This window comes from Syngnathus acus, chromosome 2 (genome assembly GCF_901709675.1).
Source record: "Syngnathus acus chromosome 2, fSynAcu1.2, whole genome shotgun sequence".
In the NCBI taxonomy this organism is placed as follows: domain Eukaryota; kingdom Metazoa; phylum Chordata; class Actinopteri; order Syngnathiformes; family Syngnathidae; genus Syngnathus; species Syngnathus acus.
The window spans coordinates 8669148-8687656 of NC_051088.1; the positions used below are offsets into that span (position 1 = coordinate 8669148).

The window sequence follows — 18509 nt, forward strand, 5'->3', positions numbered from 1 at the left end:
GGTTTTATGAGCAAAGTGTGATTAAAAATATATCACTGACATCGTCAAGGAATCTGCTGCATGAAGGTTAGCATTGTGCACGACTATGACAATGATCAAACATTCGAGCCCTATTTGAAAAATAAATAAAAAGGATAAAAACAGACAAAATACGTAGAGAACTTAAGTTATGTATTGAAAAAACCTTTATTTGAAAATCTCAGTCGACATTTCTCGCACTTTACCTATTGATAATATTGGTGGTGATATGTTACTACTAGTTGCCACCACACTAGAGCTGTATCAAAAAAGATTAAAAAAAAAACAAGCAAAAACAGAAGTCAGAAAATAATCAAATAGTGTATATACTTAGACCTGTTTCTTGTAAATAAGCAGCCATTTTTATTTGCACATACATATGAAAAAAAAAAACATAAAACAAATAGCTGTCTGGAAGATGCACTGCATTTCTACACCGTTGCCACAAAAGTGTACATATTTGGATAATTTGTAATCTGATTAGTTTGTGAACGTTAATCTAATAAATTGTCCAGTTAATGTTTGTGTCCGTAATTTTCAACGCATATATATAAATCTGAAATTTCAGGTTGCAATATGTGCCTAGAATGGTATTTTCCAAATACTGCATTATGCTATTTCACATGGCTTTCACACAAACAACACATATCTCAACTAAATGCCACTAATGCATCTTTCTCTTCATTCTCAGACTGAACAGTGTGAACTCACTAGTTTACAGCAGATTCATAGTGACCCTTGCCTGATAACTATTATAATACAACCATTACCAACATGTCCCTTTTCACAGCACACCAAATAGCACCAGATTACTGTCATTATTTGGCGCCTGGACAAATACCATGTTAGTATTACAGTCTGATAAAAGGATGGGAGGAGGAAAAAAACATGTCACACTGAAGCACAACAGCAAAAGAAAGAGAATGGAATACAATGAGATTTAGTGACCGGGTGGTGGATGATGAAATGGTTCTTTCATTGAGTTTGAGAAAACACATAATAGGATGGGAAAGCACGAGCCTTGTGTCTTACAGAGTAAATATGAACCACCATTGTTGAATCAAATATGGCATTTCCATCCCAGGTCTATTTGCCACAGCAAAGACATTCATTTGTGGATAGCGGAAGAAGGGGAGTGGAAAGAAAATGAGGATTAGAAGATCAGGTAGCCGTGGATACAGGGAATGACACCACCGGTGCGAGACACGTCCAGGAACAGCTTGAGATCTGTGATAATTAGGTATTTGAAATACAAAACAGCTTCAAATGAGCCTTTTTTTGTTTGCGATATAAGAGGTGGGTAAGTGTTGCAGTGGTAGATGGGAAGAAAAAGGGGAGGAGTGATGAACGAATGCAGCAGTAGACGGATGGAGAACACATGAGAGATTGCGTTGAATGACTCACTCTACATGAATGTGCCATGTTCGGTGTTGTACCATTATTGGCCAAAAAAATAACTTCATCATCTGCCCCACAACAAACCGATGAATGGCTTCTGTGAGGTAACACCAAAATCAAGACTTTCATCCCCCCCCCAAAAAAAACAGACTGGTTGGACTGTTTTTTCTAATGTAGAGAAGCAACTCTCCACAAGAAATGCCATTAAAGGATTGTTTTTATTTAGCAATGTATTGTATAGTGCATTTTCCAAATAGAGGCCAGCATGTTCATTTAGTCAACTGTATGTGACAAGGCACCTCGTAAAGGTGAGGGGGATCATACGTAATATGTCTGTGTCATTAAACTGTCTTCACAAACTGTCTGATTAACACAATGTTGACCTTTGGCCTTACATGTGTTGGATCTATTTTGAGCATCCACATAACTTACTGAACCAAGGATGCCTCATAAATATAATAGACAACAAAATAGATCTGGTTGAGTTTTTCCAAATTGTTAATATTTCCTTCATTCAATACAATGTCTTTTCATCGCCTCTTTGTTTGTGTTTATGTTCTGTGACCATCTGTCTTAAATGTGTCTGGTTACACAGAATAACACTGCAAATGAAGCCATAGATCAAAGGTAGACACAGGCAGAGTCAACCTTGGTGGAGGTAGACAAACAAGAAATGGCTGCCACATAACGAGAGGATCTCTCAATCATTATTCCACCCAAGGCCGACATCTAATCAGGTATTAGTTATGTCTGCCCATTAAACCCACAGCAGGGAAAGTTTGGGAGTTTTATTTTTCCCATAAATGAGGCAGAACTGGGCTTCTAAGATGCTAATGTGTTCTGATCCTTACAGTAGTAGAAATATTGAAGAAAAATTGCCACCTGACAAGCTTTTGAAAACAAATCCTCTACAGACTTAGCAGATTGTGACCAAATCCAATAAACACCCTTTGCTTGGCAGAAATAACATCAATTCTACTGTATTATTAAGTATATAAAAGCAATGCAATTACTCGATCTCTGTGTTCTTTCTCTGCTTGTTCCATTCACACACTTGAGCACGTTTTCTTTTTCCTATCCTAGTCACGTCATTACTCTCAACACTATGAAGCCATCTTGTTCTCTCAGTCTGTTTCTTTGACTGTCTCACAAATCAAATTCTGATCAACTCTCATAATTCTCTCTGTACTTTATCAGACGTACAGCAACCACAGAGCCATTTGCCCGGAAGTGAAGTGTGCACTATGATACGTGCTATAGACGTTATTAAAATGATTAAAGTTTACCTATTATAAACACTAAAACCTGCATGTGCATAACTGTTGACACAATCAAACAGAAGAGCTCAATAACAAATAATAAAAGGCTGCAATATTAAATATTTAGTTGACTTGGACTGACTTTTTCTCACCCTTGGTTTAAATGCTGGTATCTTTGACACTCCTTCCTAACTGTTTTGCACTGACTCTTTTGTTTTCATCTCCTGGACACCATTCATGTTGTTTCATGCAGCAAGTTGAAAATCAGCTTTGCATAGAATAGTCACAACAAGAAGAAGCCTTGATGGGACTGTATGACTGCTGTGAGAAGACACTAAATTATGTTACTATCAGCTTCAACGGTAATATCTTTAGGCGGGTTGTTGCTACACCAGGGGTAACCAAATATACGATTTGTCAGAGGAACAGAATTTTACCGGAGAGTCGCCTTGGGGACCGAACCCTGAAAAAAAAAAAAAAAATCAAAATTTGGCAGCAAAATTATTTTTTGATGTTTATTTTTCTGCATTTCATTAAAACTGAAGGCATTTTTGGCCTTTATAAGTCAAGCTTTTCTTGAAACAGATATTTTCTCTTTAATCCTCATAATTATAGAATCCAGTCGCAGACCGGACTGAAGAGTTCTGTGAGCCGGGTTCGGCCCACGGGCCAACAGTTGACGACCACTGCAGTATAGAATTCTGCTTGCCCACACTGTCTGAGATGGTATTTTCAAAACTCAAAACACTAATTAGCCAGGAGGACCAGGGGGACAAAATTCAATATCCTCACATCTTTCCACTTGTATACTGCCTTTGTCAGCTTTTTAAAAACAACTTCAAAGTTGACAAAATACCAAAGATGATTTTATTAAGAAATATAGTGTAGTTTTTCCCACTGATCTCTAAGGGCAGTAAATGCTGAGTTAATTGAATACGAAGACCCTCTAATGTGGTGCCAGGCTTGCCATTTCTCCATTGTGCAGTATTGCCACATGTTTCTGAAGGCTAGTCGAATCGATAGACAGAGGTGCATCATCAGCCCGTTATGTCACTGTCTGAGCATCTCCATGGAGGAAGAGGTGAAGCCATTAGCTGCCAAGAGGTTGCCTCATGAATCTGTTTTACAAGAAAAGAAGCATGACCTTTCCCTTTGTGTTAATTAGTTAACGATGGCTGTATAGTCTTTTTTTAGAAACTGAATATAATATGGAGAGTTTATTTACAGTTTTAAACCTATTTTTATTTTTTTTGTGTTTAGATTTTTTTTTGCACAGATTATTGCCCCTATTTTATTTTACTTTGTTTTATTCTATTTTATTTAATTATTTATTCTTCAATTCTATCTTTTTCACTGGCATCCTAATGGACAGCGAAATAGTTTCATTGTACAAAGAAAGTGCTTTCATTGTACATATGACAACAACCGCTTTGAATCTTGAATCTATTACATTAAAATAGAAATAAAAAAAATTAAAGCATTTGCATATTGTAATTTTGAGGAGAATAATTGTAAAAAATAAAAAAATATCCCGATAATGTCTTCCTTACACATGATATATCTGTGACTGTGTATTTTGTATCTGTATTTTCATTGGAGAGTGATGCCACACTTGTGCTCATGCAAGGAGAGCAGCACTCTCATTGATGGAAAATTGCCTTCTTTTTTTGTTTATATTTTGTAACATTTTCCATTTTTTTCATGAAAACACATCAAGTAAGAGTGGCATCATGACCAGCGATTATATGAGACGAGGGTATTTTACACCTGAAATCAATACATAGCAATATTCCTGGTTCATGACAAATTGCATGATGTCATTCATGGGAGCATTCAGAGTCTGAGTAAACTGCTACATCAGCAACATTAACTACAGAGGGTCATGATGACATGATGAAAAATGTATTTTGTTAGGGACAACTGAAACATGTAATGGTAAAATGACTAGAGTGGCAAAATTGACTTAGGCATTTGTTCATATTTTATGAGGTGAAAAATATGTGATCTCACTGAATTTACTGGAAGTGACCAATAAACATTGTTTGAGCATTGTGTGTGTGTGTGTGTGTGTGTGTGTGTGTTTGCGTGTGTGTGTGCGTGTGCGTGTGCGTGCGCGCTTGTGTGTGTAGACAGCACAGTATACATATGTATCAGACAAAGATAGCCATATGTAAATCTTGCATTAGCTAATCAAAAATGCACTTCTCATCACAAAGCAGACACTCTTACATTATCTCATTGTGTATGTGTGCGTTGCGTGAATGTGTGTGTTTGTGTGTCTGTGTGTCGATGTGTGTCTGCATGGGTGCCTGTGTAGGATAGGAGAGTCACCTCTGGGACAAAGATAGTGCAATCCAACACTTTTAATTACGAGAGTGAGTGAATATGGGGAAAGGTAAATTGCTCTGTCAAGCTGGGAAATGGGTTTTTTTTATGTTTGAGCTCTCCTCACTTGGCATTTCTATTATTCAACACGGAGAGAGGAAGGCTAGAATGGGGAGGAGAAGGAGGGCGGAGGAGAAAAAAAAGATGATTGTATGTACAGGACTTTGGCAAGTGCATGTTGAGACACTAAAGATTCACTCTTGTGGCGGGATTGAAAGGACCCCTTTCAATATATTGTCACTACAACGAAGCACAGAAGAACTCCTATAATACAACACTACCAACATTTTAAGGTCAAAAAGATCCTTAAAGTCACAAAAAAATAGAGACTTTGAGTTGCTGTTTTGTGACATTTCGTGTGAGCGAGCTTGCAAAAGATGATCACAAGTGATTATTACGCTAGCAGCAAGAATGGAACTTCTGTGTATGCGTCTGTTTTGGCTGTTCAGTCCATCCATCCATCCATCCATCCATCCATCCATCCATCCATCCATCCATCCATCCATCCATCCATCCATCCATCCATCCATTTTCTGTAGCTCTTGTCCCCACAGGGGTCGCGGGCGTGCTGGAGCCTATCCCAGCTGTCAACGGGCAGTAGGAGGGGGACACCCTGAACCGGTTACCAGCCAATCGCAGGGCACACAGAGACGAAAAACCATCCGCACTCGCACTCACACCTAGGGGCAATTTGGAGTGCTCAATCAGCCCACCATGCATGTTTTTGGGATGTTGGAGGAAACCGGAGTGCCTAAAGAAAACCCACGCGGGCACGGGGAGAACATGCAAACCCCCCATTCAGTACAATGTACAATAATAAAAGAAGTGCTGAATAAACAACGTAAAAGCAGCTGCTAGGACTCTTTGGCTGAGCTGACAAAATTCCTCTCAACTGACCTCTAGTCTTAGAATGACCAGCAATGAACTTGTTGTAAGTGTAGTTTGATTTTTAGCAGTAGGTTTGCCTATTTCTACAGTGTTGTCCGGTAGGTCTATACTAGGGACATGAGTCCAATCAAATTTGACCAACTAATCATGAAAAATGGCACATGGTCTGAAATAACACTGATTTATTAATTTAACACAAGGAAATTGAGGTCATTATAAATTATTTAACTACCTCCAAAGTAGAACATGGTTGGTTTTTGTTAGAATACAAAAGTGGGATAAGAAGGGAGAAGTAAATGTCTTTGGCAAACACTTGCATGGTCCATGTGTATGATTGTTGCGAGAGATAAGAGTGACAGATATCAAAGAGTCTTTTGGTGCTTGAATAAAGTCAAAATCACTATCTGTACCAGTGGCTTTGCAAATCCGGCTCAGTTCTATTTATTTGATTTCAGACCAGATACAAATTTTGCAATGGACTATGAATGATTGAAATCTGCATTTTAATACAGCCAAATGTTTTCATATGTAATGATGAGAAACATTGAAGTCAAAAGTCACTGTTTCATCTATTTTTTTATGTATTCCATATAGGCAAAGATAGCTGTCAAGGTGGCAATACAATGTTATTAAATGTCCATTCAGTGATGGATGTTTAGTTTAGCTTTTTTAAAATGTAATAAATGCATGTTTGTGTACAATAAAGTATCAGATAGGAATGGGAATGCTAAATTTTAATTTTAATTGAATGGCAGAGTAGTTGGCACATCCAACTCACAGTTTGGAGGTTGGGGGTTTGAATCTGGGCTATTGCCTTCCTGTATAGGATTTGGATGTCATTCCAATGCCTCTGTTGGGTTGTCTTCATGTGCTCTGCATTTAATTGGCAACTAGTCCAGGTTGTTCCCCACCTCTCGCTCAAAGACGTGGGATAAACTTGAAAAATGCTGGCTGAATGTCAATTTTCAAAATTTGTGCTAAATCATGCATACTCTGAGTTCGATATCAAGTATTGGGTAGATTGATTTAAATAAAAACATCAAATACTCTAAATGCTAAAGTAAGCTGAATACAGTCAGGTCATTCTGCTACTTAAGCTAAACACGGACTGCAGAAGGAAATTGCTTTTTGCAAAGTTCAGATGTGTACGGCTTCAGAAACTGAAATATTGTCATCACCAATAGGCTTGGTCACCACTGTCAAACTAGGACAAATTATTTAACACTATAATCCAAAAGCCTCGGGTTCAGACAATGCTCCAGAGAGGCTTCTGGTGCCCTTTCATGATGAATGCATTAAGTAGGAGAGTGAGATCTTCTGCTATCTGAAGCCCCTTCCATGAGAGCACTTGTTCTTGTACTCTCGTGTAGATTCAAAACGAAATGAAGAAATGCCACAAGATGATTGACAAAAGGAAACAGGGTAAATCCAACAAAGCAATTATAGTGTTCCACCTTTCTGGCACACGTACTCACACCTCGATTTCGGACAGATTCTGAGAATGGTTGTGAAAATCGTCAGTGTTCCAGCTTTAGAGGGGAACTGCAATTACGTGCTTCCCAAACAAAATCCTTTTACTCTGTCTCTTCTAGGACGCGATGAATAGGATCATACATGTACTTCCTACTTAAGCATATTGACCCTTACATGAGAGTATCACTGCGGCCCATCATTGTGGTTTTTACAAGGCTTTTATCCTGTCTTCCCTACAGTCGCGGCGCTAACCCTCACAGACATATTGGTGCTCATCAAAAAATAAAACACTTGGCTTGAATAATTGAGAACGACTTTTCTGGTGCCAAGAACGAATCTCTTTAATGTAGATAACAGCAAATGAGAGGGAACCTATGGGAACACTTGAAACATGAATGACTTGTCAGCTTTTAACATTGCTGAGAAAAGTGCTGAGCAATACTAGCTTTGCATTACAGGATGCTTCTTGGAAACAAAAGGAATGATAATGGTGAGCCTTAGAATCTCTAATAACTGTTTTTATAAACTGTTTTTAGCTCATCTGTGTTTTTCTTGCTTATGGAAATTTGAGTGAGAAAAAAGTTTGTGCTGTGTGGCTATTAATTAAAAATAGCTTTTTCGTTGATATGTTTCATATGAGACATCTTTGGAGATGTGCTTTTGATCAGTTGAAGGTCATTTTTATGCAATACCTCCTCGTGTAGCCTTCCCTTTGCACTGACTTTGTATTCATGGATCTCCTCTTTGGTATAGTCTAAGCCTCTTTTTTGGCACTGCCGTCCTTGATGGACAAGCTTAATTCCCCAGTCAGGCCAACACTGTCCATTTATATCAATTACACGAGACTTCTTCACTGTGCTCATCCAGACACATGGAAGTCAATTATGTCTAATCTTTGGTAAATTACACAGCACTCACAAGGCAGTTCTGTCTATGCGCCGGGAACATCTCACTGAAGGTTATCACAGTGTGGTCATTAGCTGCTATGAGATAAGAGTCTTGCAGGTAAGAAATGAGAAGAGGACAAAAAGTAGAGCAACGCAAAGGGTCATATGTTATGTGATACGTAGTGATGATTATGCTCTGATACACTCGAGCAATTGTGTGCTTTGACATCAGTCCTTTGTTCACAAGTCAGATAGGAAAAATCAAGTGTTTCAATCAATGATTGCTCTGTTTTTTAATGTTGGGGGTGAAATATGGTGACATTCTGTGTCTTTAAAGACATGTAGGAATGTGTGTAGGAGTTTTAAATCCTCTACAAAGCAGACACTTTGAGCAGAATCTTTTTCACATTGTTTTTGAAATGATTACAACAGTCTTGTTTGAGTGCGTACAGACATGCATCGTTCTCTTTTGAAGTTCTTTAGGGTAGGGGTGGTCTTTGAAGACATTTGAGGCAGGTATTTTTAATGATATTAATGTTCCGATGAAAATATGTACGTAGGTGCAATATATTCATGTTCATGCTCAAAAGGTCAAATATATTCCTATTTTTTGTGCGTTTCCTCCTATTTGCTTTGCGTCATTCTTTCTGAAAATGTGTATGTTGCATGTATTTGGCACTGTTTACAAACAGGCGGATCCTTGTATCATATGTATCACCGGCCGATATTGATATTTATTCATGACTTGTGTGTTGTCAGTGGCAACTGTATTCTAATGTCGATAAGCTACTTAAAAAGCTGTTAAATGTTTGAGAGTATGTTCACACTTTACCTGTTGATCAGTGAGAGTGTACAAGTATTGGTGATCTGGGCTGAAGAGCAAATCTTTCAGGATGGGGCTGCCTTCGTTCACGAGGACGCTTTCATACAGCAAAGCCGGTTGGGAAACTGAGTTGACAAGGATCTAGGAGGGGTTAAGCAGAAAAAGACAATGTATTTTATAATTTGAAATGCCATCTCAATGTTCAACAAGCACTCAGAAAACATTTCCATCAGGCATGATTGCCACAATACAACTAGTATTTGACCCTGGCAAAAATGTGTCACTGTCCCCAATCACGGAATTTAGACACCCAATTGTGAGTCAACAATAAACAACAAATGAACCAAAATTCAATCAAAAACAGTGATGCACAAAATATCTTATGGTAAATTCAAAGATTTCTCTACCAATACAGTTGGATTTTTTTATTTATTTAATTACTTTCAACCAAAAAATGTGTGTCATACATATTCATGTTTGAAGTGAGCTACATTTTATTTAACTTGATAGAGGTGAAAGCAGAGCTCCAAAGAATGTGAAATTGATCTATCACGTAAACCTTTCCCAAGGCGTTTCAAAACTTTTTACCACATTCAAATATTTCAGTATTTCCCTCTCTGGGTAGTTTTTATCTGTCAAATCAACAACAGCATTGCCTTTATATTTTTCAACAGAAGCTTTGGCCTGTCAACACAGTCGGTGAGCATCTTTCTTGAGAGCTGAAATCCACTTTTGTATAAAAGGTAAGAACTGCATTGATGATGAATCAGCCTTGAGAAGATTCTCAGCGGGATGTTTTATCAAAATAATTTCAGGATTTGCTCTATAAAGGAAAATGTCTTGGCTCTGAGTTTACAACAAAATGAAATCAAATGCCTTGTGTGAAGAAAAGCTTGAACAAGGACAGCTACTCACTTCACTTTTGTTCTTTAAATAAATCGGTTTGAAAGAACGGGGGGAGGGGCAGAGAAGTTGACCTTACTTTCAGACATTTTTAAGATGGCCATTATGGAAATTCGCAGGTTCATTGAAGACTAAACTGCCTATTGTGTTGAAGGTGATTTGGAATGTTTTTGGAAGGAATACTCAAACATTCTAGAGAGACGTGCAATGAACAAAAAAGGTAAAACAAAGTTATGTGAAGTGAAGTTATGTGGGAACGATGATCACCGACAGGCAAATTGCCCTACAGCTCCGGGCAGAGGGCAGTTGGAGGGGGATTTAGGTCAGCTGGCACAGAAGGGACGCAGAGGGGCACAGGTGAGCGTACGCTCTCATCTCTTCCAATAGCCTGCAGGTTTCTGCTCTCATCTTGCGACCTGTGAAATCTAGTTAAGCTCCATTTCCATCAAACTGTAATACTCTTTATTTTATTCATCTTTCTTTCTCAGTTTTTGATGAATTTAGGTCCGACAATTTGCGATAATGCTTTTACTTTCTTAGGGTTGTGGATGAGCTGAAGCACAGCTGACATTGGGCAAGAGATAATGTTCATCTGGGACTGGTCACCCAGAGAGCACATTTAGGGAAGATATAGGATCCTCATCAAATCTAACATGTGGGGTGTGGGATGTACCAGCCGCAGCACCTGGAGAAAACCCGCGCAGTACTTCTGCTCGTTTTCATTCCACTCCTTTCCATTGCATGCTTCCACCTATCTAAACATTCTTCCACCTGCTCCCTGCTTTCACTGCAGATCACAAGGTCATCTACAAACATGGTCCATGGAGATTCCAGTCTAACCTCATCTGTCAGCCTATCCATCACCATTGCAAAGCAGAAGGGGCTTAGAGTTGATCCCTGATGCAGTCCCACATCCACCTTAAACTCCTCAGTCACACCTAGAGTAGGCCGCATGACTGCTATACTATCGTCACACATGTCCTGGACTATTTTAACACTTCTCTGCCTCCTTGAACACTCTTGGTGGCTTTCTCTAGATAGACAGATATGATGCAGTTCCAGCTGACAAAATCTGCATCTGTAGTACTCTTCCTATAAGCATGGAACCTTATTGTTGTTGACAAATACTCACTTCTGTTCTGAGTCTAGCTTACACTACTCTTTCTCATAATATTATTGTGTGGCTCATGCCTTTAATTCCTCCGTAGTTCCAACAACTCTGCATCTTACCCATGTTCTTGTAAATGGGCACCAGTACACCTTTCTTATATTCATCAGGCTTCTCACCCTGTAGAATTCTATTTTGGACTCTGGTCAAAAACTCCACAACCACGTCTCCCGAGATGCTTCCAGACCTTCACAGGTCTGGGGAAATTAGCTATGGTAAGTAAATTATTAGAGAACATGTAAGAAGTCTTGACAACCTCTGTAGAAACGCTTGAGACACATGTGCAAAATGATTTTTTTTTCGTTCACCTTAACATAGTGACGCAGCCGCGTGAGAAGCGTCTCACCACTCATGTACGAGCCATGCTGCGTGTCATCAAGAGAGCCTATTTTTCTGCTTGCAGCCAAAAAGAGACTACAAATGATATGTGGTTCTTTCGAGCATTCTATTTTGAGGGCCATTATCAAAGGCAACCAAATCCAGCCTGACAGGGTTGGCATACTTTTAAATCTGGTAGCAATACCTGCAGGAGTTTCATTAATGTTCATTAAATAACAGTGAAAATGTGGGATGAAAAATTATGAAAAAGAAACACGACATTATGATCAGCAATCTGCGTTTGTTTGTGCCTGAAATTGTGTTACAGCACGACTTCCTCTATCCATTTTAGGGTGTGCTGGAGCCCAGCCCAAATGATTTTGGGCATAACAAGGTACAACGTACAAGGCCCAGAGAGGCAAGACAAGCAACTAGCCGCATTCACATTCATTCTCAATTTTACAATCTTAAATTTAATTTTAGAAATTTAATCATGCATGTTTTTTAAATGCAGCAGGAAGCCAGAGCATAAAGAGGACATAGAAAATTCAAACAGGGAAATCGATGCCCAGATTCGAACCACCAACCTCAAAACATTGAAGTGATTCACTGCATATACCACTTTTTTTACAATGTAGTTTTATTCTGTTCCATTATTTTAATCATTATTTTAAGCAATCTGCTGTTTCTGCTTTTGCGACTTCCAAACACCTGAACTTCCCCTCTGTAAATCATCAAAACATGATGATTTCATTTATTTCATTTTTGAAACTAATAAAAGGTTTTGAAGCCAAATAAATATTTCATAATTTACCTATTCATGTTCAACATTATCAATCAATAGCCCACGCTTCATAGCCCATTTTGTGGCGTCACTGACGCCTCATTTTCAATATCTCCTCATCTGTTTTTTCCCCCCGTTAGTCATACACTTCTTTGTCCCACTTATATGTTAGTGACCTTATCAGCGAACTATGCACTTAATTACGTGACTGGACAAGTAGAGGGTAGAAAAGGGCAGTGAAGGGATTGTGATGGCGAATAGGGAAAAGTGGGGAAGGTAATATAGGAGCCGCAGTATTTGTTAACCTTATTAGCGTTTCTCATGGAAACCAATGTTTAAACTGGCCAGTGAAGAAGAGTAATGATGCAGAGTCCAAAATATTCAAGTAGCTCTTTGATGATGGAATGAACAAAAGGAGGCACTTGCTTAATGAAATTTGCTGTTTGTGTGTGTGTGTGTGTGTGTGTGTGTGTGTGTGTGTGTGTGTGTGTGTGTGTGTGTGTGTGTGTGTGTGTGTGCGCGTGCATGCATGCGTGAGCTCTATTAAAATTGATTTTGCGCTCATCCATTGATGAGGGTTTTGGTAAATGCTCATGTCTGCACACACACACACACACACACACAAACACACACACACAAACACACACGCACACACACACACACACACACACAATGGTGATCTATGAGAATACTACAACCAAACCGAATTTCAAAAACATGCATGTTGTTTGAAGACAGTTTGAAGAATCGAAGACTAAATCACAGGCCAGATCGCACCTGCCACACCATTCTATGGGTAAGTGCTGTGAAATCTTGTGCATCAACTTCCACATTTTTTGCTAAAATCTACCGCAATTCCAATTGTCATGAAATAGCAATCAAACGTTTATATGATTTCACAGACATATCATTCCACAGAGGGAAACCGTAACTACAGTGTGGCCTGCAACAAAAATGAGTTTTACACACTGCTCTAAATTGTCAGTGTGCAAATGAAAATGGTTGCCTGTATGTGAACTGCATTTGAATGGTGACCAGTCCAGGGTATAACCTGCCACTCGTCCATTAGCTGGAATAGGCTCTAGTCCAACCATGGTGAGCACTATTGAAAATGGCTGGATGAAGAAAGTTGGAATCAAAAGCCAGAGATCTGTCTGAATGCTCAAGTGTGTGTGCAAGTACGCATGTGTCTAACCCTGACTGGAGGGCATCCAAAGTATCACAGCATACCTGCTGACTACATGTCTGCACACCCCTCTCTCTCCCACACACACACACATGCACTGGCCACACAGGTGACTTGTAGTGAAATTAATCATTGTTCCTCTGCCGCACCACCGCTCTCACAAGAAGATAGCCGACGGTGAGACACACACTTGCACGCACACAAATGTGCACACATTTTTTCTAGTCAAAAGAGTGACAAGCAAACAGCTGGCCCGTGACAACAGTTAATAAATAATCTGCTTTGCTGAAACAAATCTTTATGATTTTGGGCAAGAATATTTTTGGGAAAACAATTAAAAACATCAAAACCGTAGCATCAAAACAAACTGTAAATACTCACTGATTAATTTTATTAATGAGGAAAAATGTTTTGCTTCAGTTTCAAGGTGATACAATTACACTGGCAGGATTTTTTTATCCTTTTGTTGCATGCCTCACTCAAGACTATTAGCGCTGTTAAAGTTTGTCACTTAAACTTATGGGAGCTTAAGTCATTATCCCTTTACATATTCCCTTAACTATCATGCACGGGATGACACTTTCCCAACAGAGTCGATTAATGGGAAAGATGCATTTGTATTTAACTCAGAGGCACAGTGACAGAAGTTTCTTTTAGGATTTTCAAATGAAGCAATATGACAGACAACTCCAGTATTGTCACTCATGCTTGAGGAAAACAATTTACCGTAGATGGAAATTTCGAGACTGGGATTAATGAGATGTTTGTTTTCTTTTCTCCTTGTCTTGCACATTCAAATGTGCTGTAAGAATCTGGGTTATGTTTGCAATTGGTTAAAACATTTAAACGTTGCTTTGATATCTGTTTGTGTAAAAGACTACGAAAGTATAGCGACGCCTTCATTTCCTACAATTAATTGTTCCTAAAACTTGCCAATTTTTGTGCTGTATGTTAATCAGTTATTATCATTTCACAAGTTTTAATCATTTACAATTGAGTAGTGGGATCTTTGGGGGCTCCTACATAGGGACCACATTTGCATAATGTGCTACTTAATTAAGTGACAAAACAGAAAAATCACTCACGTCTTGATATGGTAGATTTGAATTTAAATCAAGTGGAACTGTCACGTTAGGGTTGAGACCAAATTCAATTAAGTCTTTTTTTAAGGCTCCTCTTCCTTCCACCCCTCAGTGTGGAGATACAACTAAGGCAGACAGCGCTAAAACAGCAGCTCTATATTCTTCCCACAGACAGAATCTGCAGTATGGCCATAATGAAATCCACACACTTGCTGCAGAATTTCATGTAATTGTTTGGAAGTTGGTGAAAAAGTTTCTGGGAAAAGGTAGCCTGCGTCTCAGAAAAACATCTTTCTGTGTGTACATTACAGGGTACTCTTTGCATTTGTCAAGAGCAATCATCTCAACAATAATAATGCCCCTTTATTAAACACAACAGTATATATTTTTCTTAACTAAAAGTTGTCCAAAGTTTTCTGATTCTTGGTTCTCAAAAGTAATAATTTGCGGATTTCTCAGATCCTTTGTGATAGAAGACTGATTTATCTTTTGTGTGGCATTTGCAAACATCTACTTTGAAAAAAAATGACCGTCTATACTTTTTGTGAGTGTGATATTGCTTATCTACTGGTTAGTTGGTTTTTTTTCTTAATCACAAATAATACCAAATAAACAAAATATTGTTAATAATCAGTAATCTGATTTTTTAAATAGACTAATGCAATCAAAATCGTATCAAACTATTTGATTAATCAATGAAATAATTAATAGAATAATAGCTTTAAAAATATTCCACAGTGACACTCTTACATATGAGGCATGCAATACGGCACCAAATACTCTCGACAATGTAGGAAATCATACACTGCAGTGTGTCGGGCTGAAAAGTTCAAGGGTAACGCAAAGTGAATGACATGATAGGCACTTGGACCCAAAGCCCTGAGCTATTGTTTTCAAAGTGCCGCCATAACGGCTTTATGCTGACAGAGCTGAGATGAATGAGGACTATTCGAAGAAAATGGTCATCTCTCTAATTCCTTTTGTGTAAATCTATTTCCTTTCTCTTTCTCTCTTCTTGTACTCCTTTATCCATCTCTACTTGTCACTTGCTCTTTTGCATTCCTTGATGCACCACCACAGCTAACACACATGAGCAGCCAAGCAGAACACACTGGCTGTGTATAGTTCAGCGTTGCAGCTCGTGTACTCCCCCAGTACGTTTGTGTGTGTTTTCCTTCCTTTGCCCTGCAGTGAGTGGTGAAAGTACAACTCAACGAGTTCAATTTGTCAAGAGCGGAAAGGTGCGGCCCTCGAGGGCTCACGGACAGCTGTCGACAAGGCGACAAGAGAAGGTTTAAAAGGAAAAGAAGGGGAATTCACACGCACACATACACACACTCGGTCAATACTGTCCCATTATGCAGTTGATTAAAGCAAATATGAGAATGGAATGATGCTCCTTCAGTGTGTGTGAGTGTTGATAAAGTGCAGTCAAGACCTCTGTGTTGACTCAGCAATTAATGTGTGTGTCAGTAAACAAGGGCACCGCCCCACTGGACGACGAGTCATTAATAAAGATGCTCTGCCTCAGAATGATCGCAACCTGACCCGGACGAGCCAGATCAAGAAAACAATGTCTTGGCGCGTCCGACGGTTTGAACGTTTATTGAGTGAATGATAAATGTCTCTGCCTTTCGCTCTCCTTCTGTGGCGAATTGCCGCTGTTTATTAATTCTTGGCTGCAGAGGAGAGGGCAAGAGACTGATGAGCGGGACACATTTTGGACAGCCTCGCGTCAAAGGCCACAAGCGTAAGACAACAACACACACGCGATATTTATGCCGGGACATCACTCACGCTCTATTCATTCATCTGCTAACAATAGCTGTATGAGTGAAGGCATCAAATAATCATGTTGCTCCATTTGGCCTTATGAAAGAGAGGGAACGGAAAAACACCAAATGACCTGTTTGGAGAACAGAGATCCTATGACTTCCAAATGACGTGATAGCATCATATTTTGCAAGCTTGCAGTAAAATCACAATTGAAATTAGAATGCAGTCAATACTTTGCAATGACTGATGGATTGCGCAAGATCCTAGCAAGGTTTAAAACTCACCCCTGACAAACATGTCCACATACATTGTACAATTTTTTCTTTTTAACTAACAGCTAACTAATAGCTGCTAACAAGGGATTAAACAAATTCAGCCAAAAGAACAATCTGCACGACGGCGCTTTGCGGCAGAAGCTAGCAGACAGCATGACTTCTTGTGCACACACGGGAAGCAATGATAGACACACTCTTGGGTCACGACTCTTGGGTCACGACCCCTGTCCCTTCAGTCTCTTCTTGGATAGTTTTGTCACACTGTGACGATTTATCAAACTAAATTGCATGAGGTGAGGCCAATGAGGGGTGGGGTTTTTTCTCCCTAAAGCTCATTTTAATAAGAGTTTAATGTTTTTTTTTTTTGTTAGCACTACCTTTAAAGATCATGGAAAGTGTGTTGTTAATAAGCCTGACAAATGCTGCACAAGACCAAAACAACTTGAATCAAGAAACCTTTTTTAAGAAAGCCATCCATTGATAAGTACAAGAGGGTCTCTCTGGGACAGCAGCTCCCTCTCAACATTCTGCTGTGTCTGGTGCAAAGAGAACAAAGGACGGCCAGTTAGATTTATGATCTCGCTCACCCTCGAACGCACACCGCTTCCCTCTGAACATCAGTCTGCTGCTTTATTGGAGCTTCATGTCAGCAGTGTGAGATGAATCACGGAGAGAGAACAAATTAGAGAACTCATATTTTGGACTTTCTTTTCTGCTGCGCTGTTATTTATCTTTGACGTTGTCTGAGGAGTCACAGGTGGTGTGTAACTACAGCAGTACACGTAGATGCCAAGGCATTAACAACCATCCTACAGTTTGTCTGTGCAGTCTGCCATCCTACTGTGGATATGTAATTACAAGGGGTATATGATAAGACTTTTTTTTATACTCTTATCCTGTGGGAGCTCACAGCTAATTATAGAGTCAGCCGAGCTTCAAATTGCCATTTAAACAGCCATACGGTGGAAGACAATAACAAACTCCCTTGGTGGTGTGTCATTGCTGTGCAGAAAGTGTGACCGCAAAGAAGTCTCACAGTACAGGAAACACAACATTTGCATGTGTGTCTGCTTCTAAAACATCCATCCATCCATCCATCCATCCATCCATCCATCCATCCATCCATCCATCCATCCATCCATCCATCCATCCATCCATCCATCCATTTGATTGACTAAGATAACTGATTTCACTGACATTGCTTTTTGTTGAGTTATATGTACTATGTTGTTCATGTGAGTCATATTAATAGTACACTGTTGAGGTTAATCAGTTTCCACAAGTAGCAGTGCTTTTATTTACCTGGCAACCCAAATACCCTTATGAAAAAAGCTCAGAGAAGAAAGGCAGCCTCAATGTTAAATTTAAATAAACATACATCAAAACGTTTTTGAAACCCCCATTTTCATTCTTAAAGCAAACACAATTATTGCAAGTCAGTCAGATACATTTTCTACTTTTAAAACAGAAGGCAATGTGAAGGCTGAGAGACTGTGTTTAAGAAGGTTGATGCTGGGAAGTGGAGACTGGCTGGTTATAAAAGAGAAATGTTCATAAAGGCAAAAGAATATGATGAGAGAAAGTCCAAGGAAAGGCTAGAGAAAGGACAAGAAGCGATTTTGTGGCCTGTGGTGGAATGTGCTTTGACAGAAGGGTTGCTGCCAACACACACAGGAATTAAACTTTAAACACACCGAGGGGGCTCATTGTCCTCTCTTTTCCCCTAAAACAAAGATGGCTTGCCATGAGACACTTATGCTGTAAAATGGAGTGTTATGTTTTTAGAAAATTGTACAGACAGTATGTTAAAATCATCTCCATCACAGCACGACTTTAGGTGTAGAGTCAGTTCTTGTGCACTTCCTTGGGCCTTCACGCAATTAGAA

At 39.2% G+C, this 18509-nt stretch overlaps 1 protein-coding gene across 2 annotated transcripts in view; it reads right to left on the bottom strand.

Moving 5' to 3' along the window:
* Positions 1-18509, bottom strand: part of LOC119119674 (plexin-A1-like) — a 158110-nt gene that overhangs the window by 66291 nt on the left and 73310 nt on the right. For both annotated transcript variants that reach the window (XM_037246165.1, XM_037246164.1), the window contains exon 4: positions 9141-9272. In XM_037246165.1, the coding sequence (XP_037102060.1) occupies positions 9141-9272 (132 nt within the window). The remainder of the gene's footprint in view (positions 1-9140; positions 9273-18509) is intronic.